The 19,247-nt window shown below is 45.9% G+C and overlaps 1 protein-coding gene across 5 annotated transcripts in view; it reads left to right on the plus strand.

Annotated features, from left to right (window-relative positions):
• Nucleotides 1–19,247, plus strand: part of EIF3CL (eukaryotic translation initiation factor 3 subunit C like) — a 43,068-nt gene that overhangs the window by 16,544 nt on the left and 7,277 nt on the right. For 3 of the 5 annotated variants that reach the window (XM_041719506.2, XM_072936436.1, XM_041719512.2), the window contains exons 11-17: nt 10–151; nt 2,662–2,787; nt 3,611–3,704; nt 7,077–7,422; nt 9,666–9,825; nt 15,623–15,986; nt 18,319–18,478. In XM_041719506.2, the coding sequence (XP_041575440.1) occupies nt 10–151; nt 2,662–2,787; nt 3,611–3,704; nt 7,077–7,422; nt 9,666–9,825; nt 15,623–15,986; nt 18,319–18,478 (1,392 nt within the window). The remainder of the gene's footprint in view (nt 1–9; nt 152–2,661; nt 2,788–3,610; nt 3,705–7,076; nt 7,423–9,665; nt 9,826–15,622; nt 15,987–18,318; nt 18,479–19,247) is intronic. The other 2 variants (XM_041719507.2, XM_041719508.2) reach the window with 2 other exon arrangements.

Genomic DNA, 19,247 nt, shown 5'->3' on the forward strand with positions numbered 1-19,247 from the left:
TCCCCTCAGGGCGGCGCAGATCGAGCTGCTGCAGCACCTGGTGGCCGTGGCCCACGAGCACCAGCTGGGGGTGCCCCTGGAGCTGAAAATCAAATTCAACATCGTGGCCTCGCTCTACGACTACAACCCCAACCTGGCCGCCTACATGAAGGTGAAATCGGGGCAAAAAACGGGGAAATCGGGCAAAAAACACAGAAAAAAAAAAGGGGAAATCGGGCAAAAAATAGAGAAAAAAAATGGGGAAAATTGGGGCAAAAATGGGGTTAAAAATGTGATTTATTTGGATTTTTTTTTGATTTTTTGAAGGTAAAAGAAGGGTTAAAAATGAAATTTAAAAGGGAAAAAAATTGGGGAAAATTGAGATAAAATAAGCAAAAAATTGGGGAAAATTTAATTAAAATTTGGTGAAAAAAGGGTTAAAAATGGGATTTATTTGGATTTTTGGGGAATTTTTTAAGGGAAAATAAGGGTTAAAAATGAAATTATAAAAGGGAAAACTGGGGGGAAATTAAGATAAAATGGGGAGAAAATTGGGGAAAATTTGGTGAAAATTGGGTGAAAAAAGGAATAAAAATGACGATAATAATGGGATTTATTTGGGTTTTTGGGACTACAACCCCAACCTGGCCGCCTACATGAAGGTGAAAACGGGGCAAAAAACAGCGAAATTGGGCAAAAAATAGAGAAAAAAACCCGGGGGAAATTGGGGCAAAAATGGAGAAAATATGGAGAAAATATGGGGAAAAAAAGGTGGAAAATTGGGGTTAAAAATGTGATTTATTTGGATTTTTTTGCGATTTTTTTAAGGGAAAATAAGGGTTAAAAATGAAATTAAAAAGGGAAAAAATTGGGGAAAATTAAAAGAAAATGAGGAAAAAATTGGGGGAAATTTGGTGAAAATTGGGTGAAAAAAGGAATAAAAATGGGGATAAAAATGGGATTTATTTGGATTTTGGGGATTTTTTAAAGGTAAAACAAGGGTTAAAAATGGAGGAAGAATGGGGAAAATTGAGATAAAATTAGGAAAAAATTGGGGAAAATTTGGTGAAAATTGGGTGAAAAAAGGGTGAAAAATGGGGATAAAATGGGATTTATTTGGATTTTTTTAAAGGTAAAACAAGGGTTAAAAATGAAATTAAAAAGGGAAAAAATGGGGGAAAATTGAGATAAAATGAGGGAAAAATTTGGTGAAATTTGGTGAGAAAAGGAATAAAAATGGGGTTAAAAATGGGATTTATTTGGGTTTTTGGGACTACAACCCCAACCTGGCCGCCTACATGAAGGTGAAAACGGGGCAAAAAACGGCAAAATCGGGCAAAAAATAGAGAAAAAAACCCGGGGGAAATTGGGGCCAAAATGGGGAAAATATGGGGGAAAAACGGTGGAAAATCGGGGTAAAAATGGGATTTATTTGGAATTTTTTTGGGATTTTTTGAAGGTAAAAGAAGGGTTAAAAGTGAAATTTAAAAGGGAAAAAAAATTGGGGAAAATTGAAATAAAATAAGCAAAAAATTGGGGAAAATTTAATTAAAATTTGGTGAAAAAAGGGTTAAAAATGGGATTTATTTGGATTTTTTAGGAATTTTTGGAGGTAAAACAAGGGTTAAAAATGAAATTAAAAAGGGAAAAAATGGGGGAAATTAAAATTAAATGAGGAAAAAATTGGGGGAAATTTGGTGAAAATTGGGTGAAAAAAGGAATAAAAATGGGGGGAAAAATGGGATTTTTTTGGATTTTTTTTGGGATTTTGTGAAGGGCGGATCTGTGGGTCAGACAGGATCTATGGGGCGGATCTATAGGGTGAGTTTCTATAGGCGGAGCTGTGGCAGCGCTGCCTGGGATGTATAGAGGAGCTCCTGGAGCTGCTATGGGGCAGATCTATAGGCTCGGGGCGGATCTATGGGCTCGGGGCGGATCTATGGGGCAGATCTATGGGTCAGACAGGATCTATGGGGCGGATCTATAGGGTGATATTCTATAGGCGGAGCTGTGGCAGCGCTGCCTGGGATGTATAGAGGAGCTCCTGGAGCTGCTATGGGGCAGATCTATAGGCTCGGGGCGGATCTATAGGGCAGATCTATGGGTCAGACAGGATCTATGGGTCAGACAGGATCTATGGGTCAGGGCGGATGTGTGGGTCAGGATCTATAGGGTGATATTCCATAGGCGGAGCTGTGGCAGCGCTGCCTGGGATGTATAGAGGAGCTCCTGGAGCTGCTATGGGGCAGATCTATGGGCTCGGGGCGGATCTATGGGGCAGGATGGATCTATAGGGCAGGATCTGTGGGTCAGGATCTATGGGGCAGATCTATAGGGTGAGTTTCTATAGGCGGAGCTGTGGCAGCGCTGCCTGGGATGTATAGAGGAGCTCCTGGAGCTGCTATGGGGCAGATCTATAGGCTCGGGGCGGATCTATGGGGCAGGGTGGATCTATAGGGCAGATCTATGGGTCAGACAGGATCTATGGGGCGGATCTATAGGGTGATATTCTATAGGCAGAGCTGTGGCAGCGCTGCCTGGGATGTATAGAGGAGCTCCTGGAGCTGCTATGGGGCAGATCTATGGGCTCGGGGCGGATCTATGGGGCAGGATGGATCTATAGGGCGGATCTGTGGGTCAGACAGGATCTATGGGGCGGATCTATAGGGTGATATTCTATAGGCAGAGCTGTGGCAGCGCTGCCTGGGATGTATAGAGGAGCTCCTGGAGCTGCTCTTTGCCCACCCCGAGATCTTCGTGGGCGAAAACGTCCTCGAGGAGTCCGAGAACCTCAGCAACCCCGAGCAGGTATGGGGCAATCTATGGGGCACCTATGGGGCACTTGTGGGGTACTTGTGGGGCACTTATGGGGCATTTATGGGGTGTGGGGGCACCTATGGGGTCATTTTTGGGGTCACTTATGGGGTAATCTATGGGGTCATTTATGGGGCTCCTATGGGGTCATTTATGGGGTGTGGGGGCACTTATGGGGTTATTTATGGGGCACTTATGGGGTAATCTATGGGGCACTTATGGGGCACCTGTGGGGTCACTTATGGGGCACCTGTGGGGTCACTTATGGGGAACTTATGGGGCACTTTGGGGCACTTATGGGGCACTTATTGGGTTATCTATGGGGTCACTTATGGGGCACCTATGGGGCACTTATGGGGCACCTATGGGGCACTTATGGGGCACCTATGGGGTCATTTATGAGGCACTTACGGGGCACTTATGGGGCACTTATGGGGTACCTATGGGGCATTTATGGGGCACTTGTGGGGTCATTTATAGGGTCACTTTTGGGGTCACTTATGGGACACTTATGGGGATTTTGGGGTCACTTTTGGGATTTTGGGGTCATTTTGGGGTCAGTTTTGGGGTAATTTTGGGTTTATTTATGGGATTTTATGGTCGGTTTTGGTTTTTGGGGTAAATTTTGGGGATTTTGGGTCCGTTTCAGCCGTTCCGGGTGCGCGGCTGCGTCCTGACCCTGGTGGAGCTGAGGGGTCATTTTGGGGTCATTTATGGGTTTTGGGGTCACTTTTGGGGTTTTTTGGGTGGGTTTTGGGTTTTTGAGGACAGTCACGGATTTTTGGGGTAAATTTTGGGGATTTTGGGTCCGTTTCAGCCGTTCCGGGTGCGCGGCTGCGTCCTGACCCTGGTGGAGCGGATGGACGAGGAGTTCACCAAGATCATGCAGAACACCGACCCCCACTCCCAGGGTGGGTCCGGCTGTGGGGCAGAGCTCGGCCCCATAGATCCAAAAACCCCAAAAAAACCCAAAAACCCCAAAAAATCTGAAAAAATGTGAATTTTTGGTCATTTTTTGGCTTAATTTCCTTTTTTTTTGGCCAATTTTGGTCATTTTCACTCCAAATTTGGAGGTTCTGTGGGGCAGGTGGGATGTGGGGCAGAGCTCGGCCCCATAGATCCCAAAAACCCCAAAACCACAAAAAAAAACCCAAAAAAAAATCTCAAAAAATGTGAATTTTTGGTCTTTTTTTGGGAAATTTTCACTTTTTTTGGCCAATTTTGGTCATTTTCACCCCAAATTTGGGGTTTTTGTGGGGCAGGGGGGAAGTGGGGGAGGGCTCGGCCCCATAGATCCCAAAAAACCCCAAAAAACCCCAAAAAACAAAAAAAAAAACCCAAAAAAACCTCAAGAAATGTGAATTTTTGGTCATTTTTTGGCTTAATTTCCTTTTTTCTTGGCCAATTTTGGTCATTTTCACCCCAAATTTGGGGTTTTTGTGGGGCAGGTGGGATGTGGGGAAGGGCTCGGCCCCATAGATCCCAAAAACCCCAAAAAACCCCAAAAAACAAAAAAAAAAATCTCAAAAAATGTGAAATTTTGGTCATTTGTTGGCCAATTTTAGCTTTTCATGGCCAATTTTGGTCATTTTTACCCCAAATTTGGGGTTTTTGTGGGGCAGGTGGGATGTGGGGCAGGGCTCGGCCCCATAGATCCCAAAAACCAAAAAAAACCCCAAAAAACCCCAAAAAAACTCCCCAAAAAAACCCTCAAAAATGTGAATTTTTGCTGATTTTTTTGGCCAACTTTGGCTTTTTTTTTGGCCAATTTTGCTCCTTTTCACCCCAAATTTGGGGCTTCTGTGGGACAGGTGAGCTCCGGGTGGGCGGAGACTCACCTGGGTGAGGTTTTGGGGTTTTTGGAGGGGATTTTTGGGGTATTTTGGGGTTTTTTTGGGTTTTTTGGTGGTTTTTTGGGTTTTTAAAGTCTCACCTGCCCACCAGGTGTGCCCAGGTGTGTCCAGGTGTGACCTCAGTGTACCTGGAGCACCTGAAGGATCCAAACCCTGAACGGGGGCTCACCTGGAGCTCACCTGGCTGTGATTTCGATGGGATTTTTGGGGTTTTTTTGGACTTTTTTGGGTTTTTTGGGGTTTCTTGGGGTTTTTTTGGCATTTTAATCCCTCACCTGCCCACAAGGTGTGCCCAAGTGTGCCCAGGTGTGCCCAGGTGAATCCTCAGAACTCCTGGAGCACCTGAAGGATCCAAATCCTGAGCTGGAGCTCACCTGGCTGGGATTTTGATGTGGTTTTTTGGGGGTTTTTTGGGTTTTTTGGTGTTTTTTGGGTTTTTAAAGTCTCACCTGCCCACCAGGTGTGCCCAGGTGTGACCTCAGTGTACCTGGAGCACCTGAAGGATCCAAACCCTGAACTGAGACTCACCTGGAGCTCACCTGGGGCTCACCTGGATGGATTTTGGAGGATTTTTGGGGTATTTTTGGGCTTTTTTGACATTTTAATCCCTCACCTGCCCACAAGGTGTGCCCACAAGGTGTGCCCAGGTGTGCCCAGGTGAATCCTCAGAACTCCTGGAGCACCTGAAGGAGCTGGAGCCTCACCTGGGGCTCACCTGGAGCTCACCTGGCTGGGGATTTTGGGGATTTTTTGGAGTATTTTGTGGGTTTTTTGGGTTTTTAGGTCTCACCTGCCCAACAGGTGTGCTCAGGTGAGTCCTCAGAACACCTGGAGCCTCACCTGGGGCTCACCTGGCTGGGTTTTTTGGGGATTTTTTGGGCTTTTTTTGGTTTTTTTGGTGTTTTTTTGGCATTTTAATCCCTCACCTGCCCACCAGGTGTGCCCAGCTGTGCCCAGGTGAGTCCTCAGAACACCTGGAGCACCTGAAGGAGGTGGAGCCTCACCTGGAGCTCACCTGGCTGGGATTTCGATGTGGTTTTTGGCTTTTTTTTTGTCCTTTTTTTGGTTTTTTTTTTGGTTTTTTTTCTTTTTTCGCTATTTGCCCCCTCACCTGCCCGCCAGGTAACCCAGGTGTGTCCTTTCAGAGTACGTGGAGCACCTGAAGGATCCAAACCCTGAACTGGGGCTCACCTGGCTGGGATTTCAATGGGATTTTTGGGGTTTTTTTGGGTTTTTTGGTATTTTCAGCCTCACCTGCCCGCCAGGTGACCCCGCCAGGTAACCCAGGTGTGTCTTTGCAGAGTACGTGGAGCACCTGAAGGAGCCGGAGCCTCACCTGGAGCTCACCTGGCTGTAATTTTGATGTGGTTTTTGGCGCTTTTTTGTCCTTTTTTTGGATTTTTTTTTTGCATTTTCCGCTATTTCCCCCTCACCTGCCCGCCAGGTAACCCAGGTGTGCCTTCACAGAGTACGTGGAGCACCTGAAGGAGCTGGAGCCTCACCTGGGGCTCATCTGAGGCTCATCTGGAGCTCACCTGGCTGGGATTTCAATGTGATTTTTTGGGGTATTTTTGGGGATTTTTGGTGTTTTTTGGGTTTTGAAGGTCTCACCCCTCAGCCAGGTGTGTCCAGGTGAGTCCTCAGAACAATTGGAGAACCTGAAGGAGCCGGAGCCTCACCTGGCTGGGATTTTGGGGATTTCTTGGTGTATTTTTGGCCTTTTTTTGTCCTTTTTTTGGGTTTTTTTGGGGTTTTTTTTGCCACTTCCCCCCTCACCTGCCTGCCAGGTGTGCTCAGGTGTGCCCAGGTGTGACCAGGTGTGACTTCAGTGTACCTGGAGCACCTGAAGGATCCAAACCCTGAACTGAGACTCACCTGGAGCTCACCTGGAGCTCACCTGGAGCTCACCTGGGGCTCACCTGGGGCTCACCTGGCTACGATTTTGGGGTTTTTTGGGCTTTTTTAATCATTTTTTTGGATTTTTTTCCTTTTTTCACTACTTCCACCCTCACCTGCCCGCCAGGTAACCCACCAGGTAACCCAGGTGTGTCTTTCAGAGTACGTGGAGCACCTGAAGGATCCAAACCCTGAACTGGGGCTCACCTGGAGCTCACCTGGCTGCGATTTTGGGGATTTCTTGGTGTATTTTTGGCTTTTTTTTGTCCTTTTTTTGGGTTTTTTTTCCTTTTTTCGCTATTTCCTCCCTCACCTGCCCGCCAGGTGAGCTCAGCTGTGCCCAGGTGTGTCCAGGTGAGTCCTGAGAACACCTGGAGCACCTGAAGGATCCAAACCCTGAACTGGAGCTCACCTCGCTATGATTTCTATGTGATTTTTCGGGGTTTTTTAGGTTTTTTGGGCGTTTTTTTGGCATTTTCACCTTTACCTGCCCGCCAGGTGACCCCGCCAGGTAACCCAGGTGTCTCTTCCCAGAGTACGTGGAGCACCTGAAGGACGAGGCGCGGGTGTGCGGCATCATCGGGCGGCTGCAGCGCTACCTGCAGGCCAAGGGCAGCCCCGAGGAGCTGTGCCGGGTGTACCTGCTGCGCGTCCTCCACACCTACTACAAGTTCGACTACGCCGCCGCCCGCCGCCGCCAGGTGCGGCCCCGCCCGCAGGTGAGCCCCGGCCCGCAGGTGAGCCCCGGCCCGCAGGTGAGCCCCGGCCCGCAGGTGAGCCCTGACCCGCAGGAGAAGGAGAAGGAGGATGAGGAGAAGGAGAAGCAGGAGGAGGAGGAGGAGGAGGAGGATTCGGAGGCGTTGATGGAGAGGTTGTGCAGGTGAGTGGGGCACACCTGGGCACACCTGGAGGGCATCAAGACACACCTGGATACACCTGGGTGGGGTCAGGGCACATCTGGGTGGGGTCAGGGCACACCTGGGTACACCTGGGTACACCTGGAGGTGTTAAAGACACACCTGGATTGGCTTAGAGAACACCTGGATACACCTGGAGGGGGTAAAGACACACCTGGGTGGGGTAAAGGCACTCCTGGACACACCTGGAGAGGGTCAGGGCACACCTGAGTACTCCTGGGTTGGGTCAGGGCACACCTGGGTGGGGTCAGGGCACACCTGGGTGGGGTCAGGGCACACCTGGGTGGGGTCAGGGCACACCTGGATACACCTGGAGGGCATAAAGACACACCTGGATTGGCTTAGGGCACACTTGGAGGGAGTCAGGGCACACCTGGAGGGGGTAAAGACACACCTGGGTACACCTGGGTGGGGTGGGGGCACACCTGGGTGGGGTTGGGGCACACCTGGATATACCTGGATACACCTGGGTGGGGTTTGGGCACACCTGGGTGGGGTAAAGACACACCTGGGCACACATGGATACACCTGGGAGGGCTCAGGGCACACCTGGGTGGAGTCAGGGCACACCTGGGTTGGGTTAGGGAACACCTGGATACACCTGGAGGGGGTAAAGACACACCTGGACACACCTGGATACACCTGGAGGGCATAAAGACACACCTGGATACACCTGGGTGGGGTTGGGGCACACCTGGAGGGGGGAAAGACACACCTGGATACACCTGGAGGGGGTCCAGGCACACCTGGGCACACCTGGATACACCTGGAGGGGGTAAAGACACACCTGGGTACACCTGGAGGGGGTCAGGGCACACTTGGATACACCTGGGTGGGGTCAGGGCACACCTGGGTACACCTGGGTGGAGTAAACGCACACCTGGGCACACCTGGGTACACCTGGGTAGAGCAAACGCACACCTGGACACACCTGGATACACCTGGAGGGGGTCCAGGCACACCTGGGCACACCTGGGTACACCTGGATACACCTGGGTGGGGTCAGGGCACACCTGGAGGAGGTGGGGATGCACCTGGGTACACCTGGATACACCTGGATGGGGTTGAGGCACACCTGGGTACACCTGGAGGGGGTCAGGGCACACCTGGATACACCTGGAGGGGGTCAGGGAACACCTGGAGGGGGTAAAGATACACCTGGGCACACCTGGGTACACCTGGAGGGGGTCAGGGCATACCTGGATACACCTGGAGGGGGTCGGGGCACACCTGGACACACCTGGATACACCTGGGTGGGGTCAGAGCACACCTGGGCACACCTGGAGGGGGTCGGGGCACACCTGGACACACCTGGATACACCTGGGTGGGGTCAGAGCACACCTGGGCACACCTGGAGGGGGTCAGGGCACACCTGGGCACACCTGCAGGGAGACGAGACACACCTGGAGGGGGTCAGGGCACACCTGGACACACCTGGATACACCTGGAGGGGGTCCGGGCACACCTGGGCACACCTGGATACACCTGGGTGGGGTCAGGGCACACCTGGAGGAGGTGGGGATGCACCTGGGTACACCTGGGTGGGGTTGGGGCACACCTGGGTACACCTGGAGGGCATAAAGACACACCTGGATTGGCTTAGGGCACACTTGGAGGGAGTCAGGGCACACCTGGGCACACCTGGAGGAGGTGGGGATGCACCTGGGCACACCTGGATGGGGTCAGAACACACCTGGGTGGAGTCAGGGTACACCTGGATTGGGTTAGGGAACACCTGGATACACCTGGGTGGGGTCAGGGCACACCTGGGCACACTTGGAGGGGGTAAAGACACACCTGGAGGGGGTTAGGGCACACCTGGGTGGGGTTGGGGCACACCCGGGTACACCAGGAGGGGGTCAGGGCACACCTGGGTGGGGTAAAGACACACCTGGGCACACCTGGGTGGGGTTGGGGCACACCTGGATACACCTGGAGGGGGTCAGGGCACACCTGTCCCTAAAATCTGTCCCTAAAATCTCAGGATTTTTGGGTTGAAATTCTGGATTTTTGGCATTTTTTTACCTGCCCAGGTGCGCCTCACCTGTTGCAGAAGTTCTCACCTGGTTTTGGGCCCTCACCTGTCCCTAAAATCTCAGTATTTTTGGGTTAAAATTCCGGATTTTGGGCATTTTCTCACCTGCCCAGGTGTGCCTCACCTGTCTCACCTGTCCAGGTGTGCCTCACCTGTCTCACCTGCGCAGGTTCGTGTACGCCAAGGACCGCACGGACCGGATCCGCACCTGCGCCATCCTGTGCCACATCTACCACCACGCCCTGCACAGCCGCTGGTACCGCGCCCGCGACCTGATGCTGATGTCGCACCTGCAGGACAACATCCAGCACGCCGACCCACCTGTGCAGGTGAGTCTGATACACCTGGGCAGGTAAATCACACACCTGGGCAGGTAAATCACACACCTGAGGGGGTTAAACACACCTGCAGGACAACATCCAGCACGCCGACCCACCTGTGCAGGTGAGTCTGATACACCTGAGGGGGTTAAACACACCTGGGCAGGTGAGTCTGATACACCTGGGCAGGTAAATCTGACACACCTGAGGGGGTTAAACACACCTGCAGGACAACATCCAGCACGCCGACCCACCTGTGCAGGTGAGGGACACACCTGAGGGGGTTAAACACACACCTGAGGGGGTTAAACACACCTGCAGGACAACATCCAGCACGCCGACCCACCTGTGCAGGTAAAGCACACCTGGGCAGGTGAGTCTGACACACCTGTGCAGGTAAATCACACACCTGAGGGGGTTAAACACACCTGGGCAGGTGAGTCTGACACACCTGTGCAGGTAAATCACACACCTGAGGGGGTTAAACACACCTGGGCAGGTGAGTCTGACACACCTGGGCAGGTGAGTCTGACACACCTGAGGGGGTTAAACACACACCTGGGGGGGTTAAACACACCTGGGCAGGTGAGTCTGACACACCTGAGGGGGTTAAACACACCTGCAGGACAACATCCAGCACGCCGACCCACCTGTGCAGGTGAGTCACACCTGGGCAGGTGAGTCTGACACACCTGAGGGGGTTAAACACACACCTGAGGGGGTTAAACACACCTGGGCAGGGAAATCACACACCTGGGGGGGTTAAACACACCTGCAGGACAACATCCAGCACGCCGACCCACCTGTGCAGGTAAAGCACACCTGGGCAGGTGAGTCTGACACACCTGAGGGGGTTAAACACACCTGGGCAGGGAAATCACACACCTGAGGGGGTTAAACACACCTGCAGGACAACATCCAGCACGCCGACCCACCTGAGCCCTAAAATTGCCAAAAAAATTTCCAAAAAATGCTAAAAAAAATCCCCCAAAAATGCTAAAAAAAATCCCCCAAAATTGCCAAAAAAATCCCGCAAATTTTCCAAAAAAATTGCTAAAAAAAAACCCCAAAATTACTAAAAAAATCGCCCAAAATTGCCAAAAAAACGCCCCAAAATTGCTTAAAAAAATGCCCCAAAATTCCTAAAAAAATCACCCAAGTTTTCCACAAATCACCAAAAATTGCTAAAAAATCACCCAAAAGTTTCCAAAAATCACCCAAAATTTACAAAAAATCACCCAAAATTTACAAAAATCACCCACTTGTCTCATCTGAGACTCATCTGGGCATCCTCATTTTTTACCCTAAATCCCTCCAAAAATCCCCCTCAAAACCCCCTAAAATCACCCAAAAATCACTGAAAATTGCCAAAAATCCCCAAAATCCCCAAAACCCCCAAAATCTCCTTTTTTCCCGCAGATCCTGTACAACCGCACCATGGTGCAGCTGGGCATCTGCGCCTTCCCTCACCTGTCCCACCTGTCCCAAGAAACCCCCTAAAACCCCCTAAAATCACCCAAAATTGCCAGAAAAGTCACCAAAAACCGCCTTAAATCACCCAAAATTGCTAAAAAATTCCCCAAAATTGCTAACAAATTTTTCCAAAATTTCTAAAAAAATCCCTCAAAAATGCTAAAAATATTCCTAAATTTGCCCCAAAATTCCCCAAAATTGCCAAAAAAAATTCCAAAAATTGCTAAAAAAAACCACCCAGAATTTTCCAAAAATCACCCTAAATTGCCAAAAAATCCCCCAAAATTGCCCAAAAAATCCCCCAAAATTTACAAAAAATCACCGAAAATTGTTAAAAAATCAACCAAAAATCACCAAAAAAATCCCCAAAATCCTCCCAAAATCACCAAAAATCCCCCTCAAAACCCCCAAAATCCCCCAAAAATCCCAAAAATTCCCAAAAACCCCCAAAAACCCCCCAAAAATCTCCTTTTTTTCCAGATCCTGTACAACCGCACGATGGTGCAGCTGGGCATCTGCGCCTTCCCTCACCTGTCCCACCTGTCCCAAGAAACCCCCTAAAATCACCCAAAATTGCCAGAAAAATCACCAAAAACCATCTAAAATCACCCAAAATGGCCAAAAAAATCACTAAAAACCACCTAAAATCACCCAAAATTGCTAAAAAAATCACCCAAAATTTCAAAAAAAAAAATCCCAAAATTGCCCAAAAAATCCCCCAAAATTGCTAAAAAATCACTCAAAATTGCTAAAAAAAAATCACACAAAATTTACAAAAAATCCCCCAAAATTGCTAAAAAATCCCCTAAAATTGCCCAAAAAATCACTCAAAATTGCTATAAAAAATCCCCCAAAATTGCCCAAAAAATCCCCCAAATTTGCTCAAAAAAATCCCCCAAAATTGCCAAAAAATCACTCAAAATTGCTAAAAAAATCACATAAAATTTACAAAAAATCTCCCAAAATTGCTAAAAAAATCCCCCCAAAGTGCCATAAAATCACCCAAAATTGCCAAAGAAATCCCTTAAAATAGCTAAAAAATCTCACAAAATTGCCAAAAAAATTCCCCAAATTTTCAAAAATAATCCCCCAAATTTTCCAAAAATCACCCAGAATCTCTAACAAAATTCCCCCAAAATGCTAAAAAATCCCCAAAAATTGCTAAAATAAATCACCCCAAAATTTTTTTTTAAATCCCCCAAAATTGCTTAAAAATCCCAGAAAATTGCTAAAAAAATTCCCCAAAATTGCTAAAAAAATTCCCCAAAATTGCTAAAAAAATTCCCCAAAATTGCTAAAAAAAATCACCCGAAATTGCAAAAAAAACCACCCAAAATTGTTTAAAAATCACCCAAAAATCACCAAAAAAATCCCCAAAATCCTCCCAAAATCACCAAAAATCACCAAAAAAAACCCCAAAATTCCCAAAATCCCCAAAACTCCCCAAAACCCCAAAAATCTCCTTTTTTTTCCCCAGATCCTGTACAACCGCACGATGGTGCAGCTGGGCATCTGCGCCTTCCCTCACCTGTCCCACCTGTCCCAAGAAACCCCCTAAAGTCACCCAAAATTGCCAAAAAAATCACCAAAAACCATCTAAAATCACCCAAAATGGCCAAAAAAATCACTAAAAACCACCTAAAATCACCCAAAATTGCTAAAAAAATCACCCAAAATTTAAAAAAAAAAATCCCAAAATTGCCCAAAAAATCCCCCAAAATTGCCAAAAAAATCACCCAAAATTGCTAAAAAAATCACCCAAAAATGCTAAAAAATCTTCCCAAAATTGCTAAAAAGAAATCCCTTCAAAATAGCTGAAAAATCCCCTAAATTTGCCCCAAAAATCCCCCAAAATTGCCAAAAAAATCACCCAAAATTGCTAACAAAATTCCCCAAAATTGCTAAAAGAATTCCCCAAAATTGCTGAAAAATCACCCAAATTTGCTCAAAAAAATCCCCCAGAATTTTGCAAAAATCACCAAAATTGCCAATAAAATCACCCAAAATTGCCAAAAATCACCTACATTTTCCAAAAATCACCCACCTGTCCCACTTGGGACTCACCTGGGCACCTCAAATCCTCATTTTTTACCCTAAATCCCCCTAAAAATCCATCAAAAATCTCCCTCAAAACCCTCTAAAATTCCCCCAAAGCCCCTTAAAATCACTGAAAATTGCCAAAAATCACCAAAAACCCCCAAAAATCTCCCTTTTATCCCCAGATCCTGTACAACCGCACGATGGTGCAGCTGGGCATCTGCGCCTTCCCTCACCTGTCCCAAGAAACCCCCTAAAACCCCCTAAAATCACCCAAAATTGCCAGAAAAATCACCCAAAATTGCTAATAAAATTCCCCAAAATTGCTAAAAAAATCACCCAAATTTGCCAAAAAAATTCTTCAAAAATGCAAAAAAAATTCCCAAAAAATGTTTAAAAAATTCCCCAAAATTGCTAAAAAAATCACCCAAGATGTACAAAAAATGACTCGAAATTGCCAAAAAATACCCCAAATATTGCCAAAAAAATTGCCCAAAAATTCCCCAAAATTGCTTAAAAATCCCTCAAAATTGCGAAAATAAATCCCCCAAAAATGCTAAAAAACCCCCCCAAAATGCTAAAAAAATCCCCTAAAATTGCAAAAAAAATCACCCAAAATTGCCAAAAAAAGCACCCAAAATTACTAAAAAATTTCCCAAAAATGCTAAAAATTCCCTTTAATTTGCCCCAAAAATCAGCCAAAATTGCCAAAGAAGTCCCTCAAAAATGCTAAAAAAATCCCCCAAAATTGCCATAAAATCCCCCAAAATTTTCCAAAAATCCCCCAAAATTGCCAAAAAAATCCCCCAAAAATCCCCAAAAACCCCCCAAAATCCCCAAAAATCCCAAAAAATCTCCTTTTTCCCAGCTCCTGTACAACCGCACGATGGTGCAGCTGGGCATCTGCGCCTTCCCTCACCTGTCCCAAGAAACCCCCTAAAATCACCCAAAATTCCCAAAAAAATCCCCCAAAATTGCTAAAAAAATCCCCCAAAATTGCCATAAAATCTCCCAAAATTGCTAAAAAATCCCGCAAAGCTGCTAAAAAAATCACCCAAAATTACCCAAAATATCCCCCAAAATTTACAAAAAACTACCCAAAAATGCTGAAAAATCCCCCAAAATTGCTAAAAAGAAATCCTCTCAAAATAGCTGAAAAATCCCCTAAATTTGCCCCAAAAATCCCCCAAAATTGCTCAAAAAATCCCCCAAAATTTCTTTAAAAATCCCTCAAAAATGCTAAAAAATGACCCAAAAATCCCCCCTAATTTACAAAAAATCACCCAAAATTGCTATAAATATTCCCTAAAATTGCTAAAAAAATCACTCAAAAGTCCCATAAAATCACCCAAAATTGCCAAAAATCACCCACATTTTCCAAAAATCACCCAAAATTGCTAAAAAAATCCCCCAAAATTGCCAAAAAAATTCCCAAAAATGCTAAAAATATCCCCCAAAATTTACAAAAAATTCCCAAAAATTGCCAAAAAATTACCAAAAAAATTCCCAAAATTCCCCAAAATCCCAAAAAAAACCCCCAAAATCTCCAAAACTTTTTTTTTTGCAGATCCTGTACAACCGCACGATGGTGCAGCTGGGCATCTGCGCCTTCCCTCACCTGTCCCAAGAAACCCCTGAAAACCCCCTAAAATCACCCAAAATTGCCAGAAAAGTCACCAAAAACCATCTAAAATCACCTAAAATTGCCAAAAAAATTACAAAAAACCGCCTTAAATCACCCAAAATTGCTAAAAAAATCACCCAAAATTTCAAAAAAAAAATCCCAAAATTGCCAAAAAAATCCCCCAAATTTGCCCCAAAAAATCCCCCAAAATGCTAAAAAATCTCACTAAATTGCCAAAAAACTTCCTAAAATTCCTAAAAAATCCCACAAAATTGCTAAAGAAATCCCCCAAAAATGATAAAAAAGTCACCCAGAATTTTCCAAAAATCACCCAAAATTGCCAAAAAAATCCCCCAAAATTGCTAAAAGAATCACCCAGAATGTTCCAAAAATCACCCAAAATTGCCAAAAAAAATCCCAAAAAATGCTAAAAAATATTCGAAGTTGCTAAAAAAACATCAAAATTGCCATAAAATCACCCAAAATTGCCCAAAAACTCACCCAAAATTGCCAAAAAAATTCAACTAAATTGCCAAAAAAATCCCCCAAAATTTACAAAAAATCCCCCAAAAATCACCCAAAATTGTTAAAAAATCACCCAAAAATCACAAAAAAACACCCCAAAATTCCCAAAACCCCCAAAAAACCCAAAAACCCCTTTTTTCTCCCCAGATCCTGTACAACCGCACGATGGTGCAGCTGGGCATCTGCGCCTTCCGGCAGGGGCTGATCAAGGACGCGCACAACGCGCTGCTGGACATCCAGAGCTCCGGCCGGGCCAAGGAGCTGCTGGGCCAAGGTCTTCTCCTGCGCAGCCTCCAGGAGCGCAACGCCGAGCAGGAGAAGGTGGAGAAGCGCCGCCAGGTGCCCTTCCACATGCACGTCAACCTGGAGCTCCTCGAGTGCGTCTACCTGGTGGCCGCCATGCTGCTGGAGATCCCCTACATGGCGGCGCACGAGTTCGACGCGCGCCGCCGCATGATCAGCAAGCAGTTCCACCACCAGCTGCGCGTGGGCGAGAGGCAGCCGCTGCTGGGTGAGGGGCAGATTTAGGAATTTTTATCCAAAATTGGGTTCTTGAGGTCCATAATTACCTCAGTTCGGTCTTGGTTTGGTTTTTCTATCACTTAAAATGGCAGTTGTAGATCTTCTTGAGGTTCCTCAGACCATTTGTGGCATTTTACCAGATTTGGAGGTTTTGGGATGAAATTTTGTGTTCTTGAGGTCCATAATTATCTTGATTTGGTCTTGGTTTGGTTTTTCTACCCCTTAAAATGGCGGTTCTAGATCTTCTTGAGGTTCCTCAGACCGTGCTTAGAGATTTTGACCAAAATTTTGGGATTTTGACCCAGAATTGGGTTCTTCAGGTCCATAATTACCTTAATTCAGCCTTGGTTTTGTTTTTCTATTTCTTAAAATGGCGGTTCTAGATCTTCATGAGGTTCCTCAGACTGTGCTTAGAGATTTTGACCAAAATTTCGGGATTTTGACTCAAAATTGGGTTCTTGAGGTCCATAATTACCTTAATTTGGCTTTACTTTGGTTTTTGTATCACTTAAAATGGCCGTTCTAGATCTTCATTAGGTTCCTCAAACCATGGTTGGTGGTTTTTGAACATAATTGGAAGTTTTAGGTTGAAATTTTGGGGTTTTGGGGTCAAAAGTTGGGTTTGGAGGTCCATAATTATCTTAATTCGGTCTTGGTTTGGTTTATCTATCTCTTAAAATGGCGATTCTAGATCTTCTTGAGGTTCCTCAGACTGTGCTTAGAGATTTTGACCAAAATTTCAGGATTTTGACTCAAAATTGGGCTCTTGAGGTCCATAATTACCTTAATTCAGTTTTAGTTTGGTTTTTTTATCACTTAAAATGGCGGTTCTAGATCTTCTTGAGGTTTCTCAGACAAAAATTGAGTTTTTTCACCGAAGTCTAGGAATTTTGACCCAAAATTGGGTTCTTGAGGCCCATAATTACCTTTATTTGGTCTTGGTTTGGTTTTTCTATCTCTTAAAATGGCGGGTCTAGATCTTCATAAAGTTCCTCAAATCATGTCTGGTGGCTTTGACCAGAGTTTGTTGATTTTGACCCAAAATTGGGTTCATCAGGTCCATAATTACTTAATTTGGTCTTGGTTTGGTTTTTGTATCACTTAAAATGAAGATTTTAGATCTTCTTGAGGTTCTTCACACCATGGTTGGTGGTTTTTACCAAAATTTTGGGATTTTGACCCAGAATTGGGTTCTTCAGGTCCATAATTACTTAATTTGGTCTTGGTTTCGTTTTTCTATCTCTTAAAATCGCGGTTCCAGACCTTCATGAGGTTCCTCAGACCATGGTGTGGGATTTTGACCAAAATTTTGGGATTTTGACCCAGAATTGGGTTCTTGAGGTCCATAATTACTTTGATTTGGTCTTGGTTTGGTTTTTTTATCTCTAAAAATGAAGATTCTAGATCTTCCTGAGGTTCCTCAGACAATGGTTGGGGATTTTGACCAAAATTTCAGGATTTTGATCCAGAATTGGGTTCTTGAGGTCCATAATTATCCTAATTCAGCTTTAGTTACCTTTTTTAGCCCTTAAAATGGCGGTTCTAGATCTTCATTATGTTCCTCAGACCATTTGTGGTATTTTACCAAATTTGGAGGTCTTAGCTTGAAATTTTGGGGTCTTGAGGTCCATAATTACCTTAATTCAGTTTTAGTTTGTTTTTTTTTATCACTTAAAATGGCGGTTCTAGATCTTCCTGAGGTTCCTCAGACCGTGATTTGAGATTTTGACAAAAATTTAGGAATTTTTATCTAAAATTGGGTTCTTGAGGTCCATAATTATCCTAATTCAGCTTTAGTTACCTTTTTTAGCCCTTAAAATGGCGGTTCTAGATCTTCCTTAGGTTCCTCAGACCATTTGTGGTATTTTACCAGATTTGGAGGTTTTGGGATGAAATTTTGGGTTCTTGAGGTCCATAATTACTTAATTTGGTCTTGGTTTGGTTTTTTTATCTCTTAAAATGAAGATTCTAGATCTTCCTTAGGTTCCTCAGACCATGGTTTGGGATTTTGACCAAAATTTCGGGATTTTGACCCAGAATTGGGTTCTTCAGCTCCATAATTACCTTAATTCGGCTTTACTTCTGTTTTTTACCCCAAAAATTCCCATTTTTTTGCCCAAAATCACCATTTTTCACCCCAAAACTGCCAATTTTTTACTCCAACCTGTCTCAGGTGCTTTTCTGACCTCCAAAATCCAAAAAAAATCCCATTTTTTTGCCCCAAAACCACTGATTTTTTGGGATTTTTTTTTATTTCCCGTCCCCTCACCTGCCCCAGTGTCCCTCACCTGTCCCAGGTGTGTCTCACCTGTCCCCCCCAGGTCCCCCCGAGTCGATGCGGGAGCACGTGGTGGCCGCCTCCAAGGCCATGAAAACGGGCGACTGGCGGCGCTGCCATCGCTTCGTGGTCAATGAGAAGATGAACGGAAAGGTCTGGGACCTGTTCCCCGAGGCCGACCAGGTGCGCGCCATGCTGGTCAGGTGAGCACACCAAAATTTGGGGGGTTTTGGGAAAATTTGGGCGAAATTTGGGCGATTTTTGGCCATTTTTTGGTGATTTTATAGTGATTTTTGGGGGGTTTTTAGGGGCATTAAAGGGTTAAAAATGAGGGTTTGAGGTGCTCAGGTGAGTCTCAGGTGAGCCTCAGGTGAGTCAGGTGAGTCCCACCTGGGCCAATTAAAAATTTTGGGGGATTTTGGGAAATTTTGGGCGAATTTTGGCAATTTTGAGCAATTTTACGGTGATTTTTTAGAGATTTTCGGGGGTTTTTGGGGAGGATTTTCGGCAGGAAATGAGGATTTAAAGTGATCAGGTGTGTCTCAGGTGAGTCTCACCTGGGCAGGTGTGGCCAGGTTAAAAAAAACTGTGAATTTTGGGGGATTTTGGGCAATTTTGGGTGAATATTGCCAATTTCGGATAATTTTTGGCATTTTTAAGTGATTTTTGGGGGTTTTGGGGTGATTTTGGCCGTTTTGGGGGGATTTGGGGAGGTTCAAAGTCTGGGACCTGTTCCCCGAGGCCGACCAGGTGCGCGCCATGCTGGTCAGGTGAGCGACCCCAAATTTTGGGGGGTTTTGGGAAAATTTGGGCGAAATTTCGGCGATTTTTGGCCATTTTTGGGCGATTTTATAGCGATTTTTAGGGGTTTTTTTGGGGCGTTAAGGGTTAAAAATGAGGATTTGAGGTGCTCAGGTGAGTCTCAGGTGAGCACACCTGGACACAGGTGAAAAAATTTAGGGGGAATTTTCA

This window comes from Taeniopygia guttata, chromosome 16, assembly GCF_048771995.1.
Source record: "Taeniopygia guttata chromosome 16, bTaeGut7.mat, whole genome shotgun sequence".
Taxonomy (NCBI): domain Eukaryota; kingdom Metazoa; phylum Chordata; class Aves; order Passeriformes; family Estrildidae; genus Taeniopygia; species Taeniopygia guttata.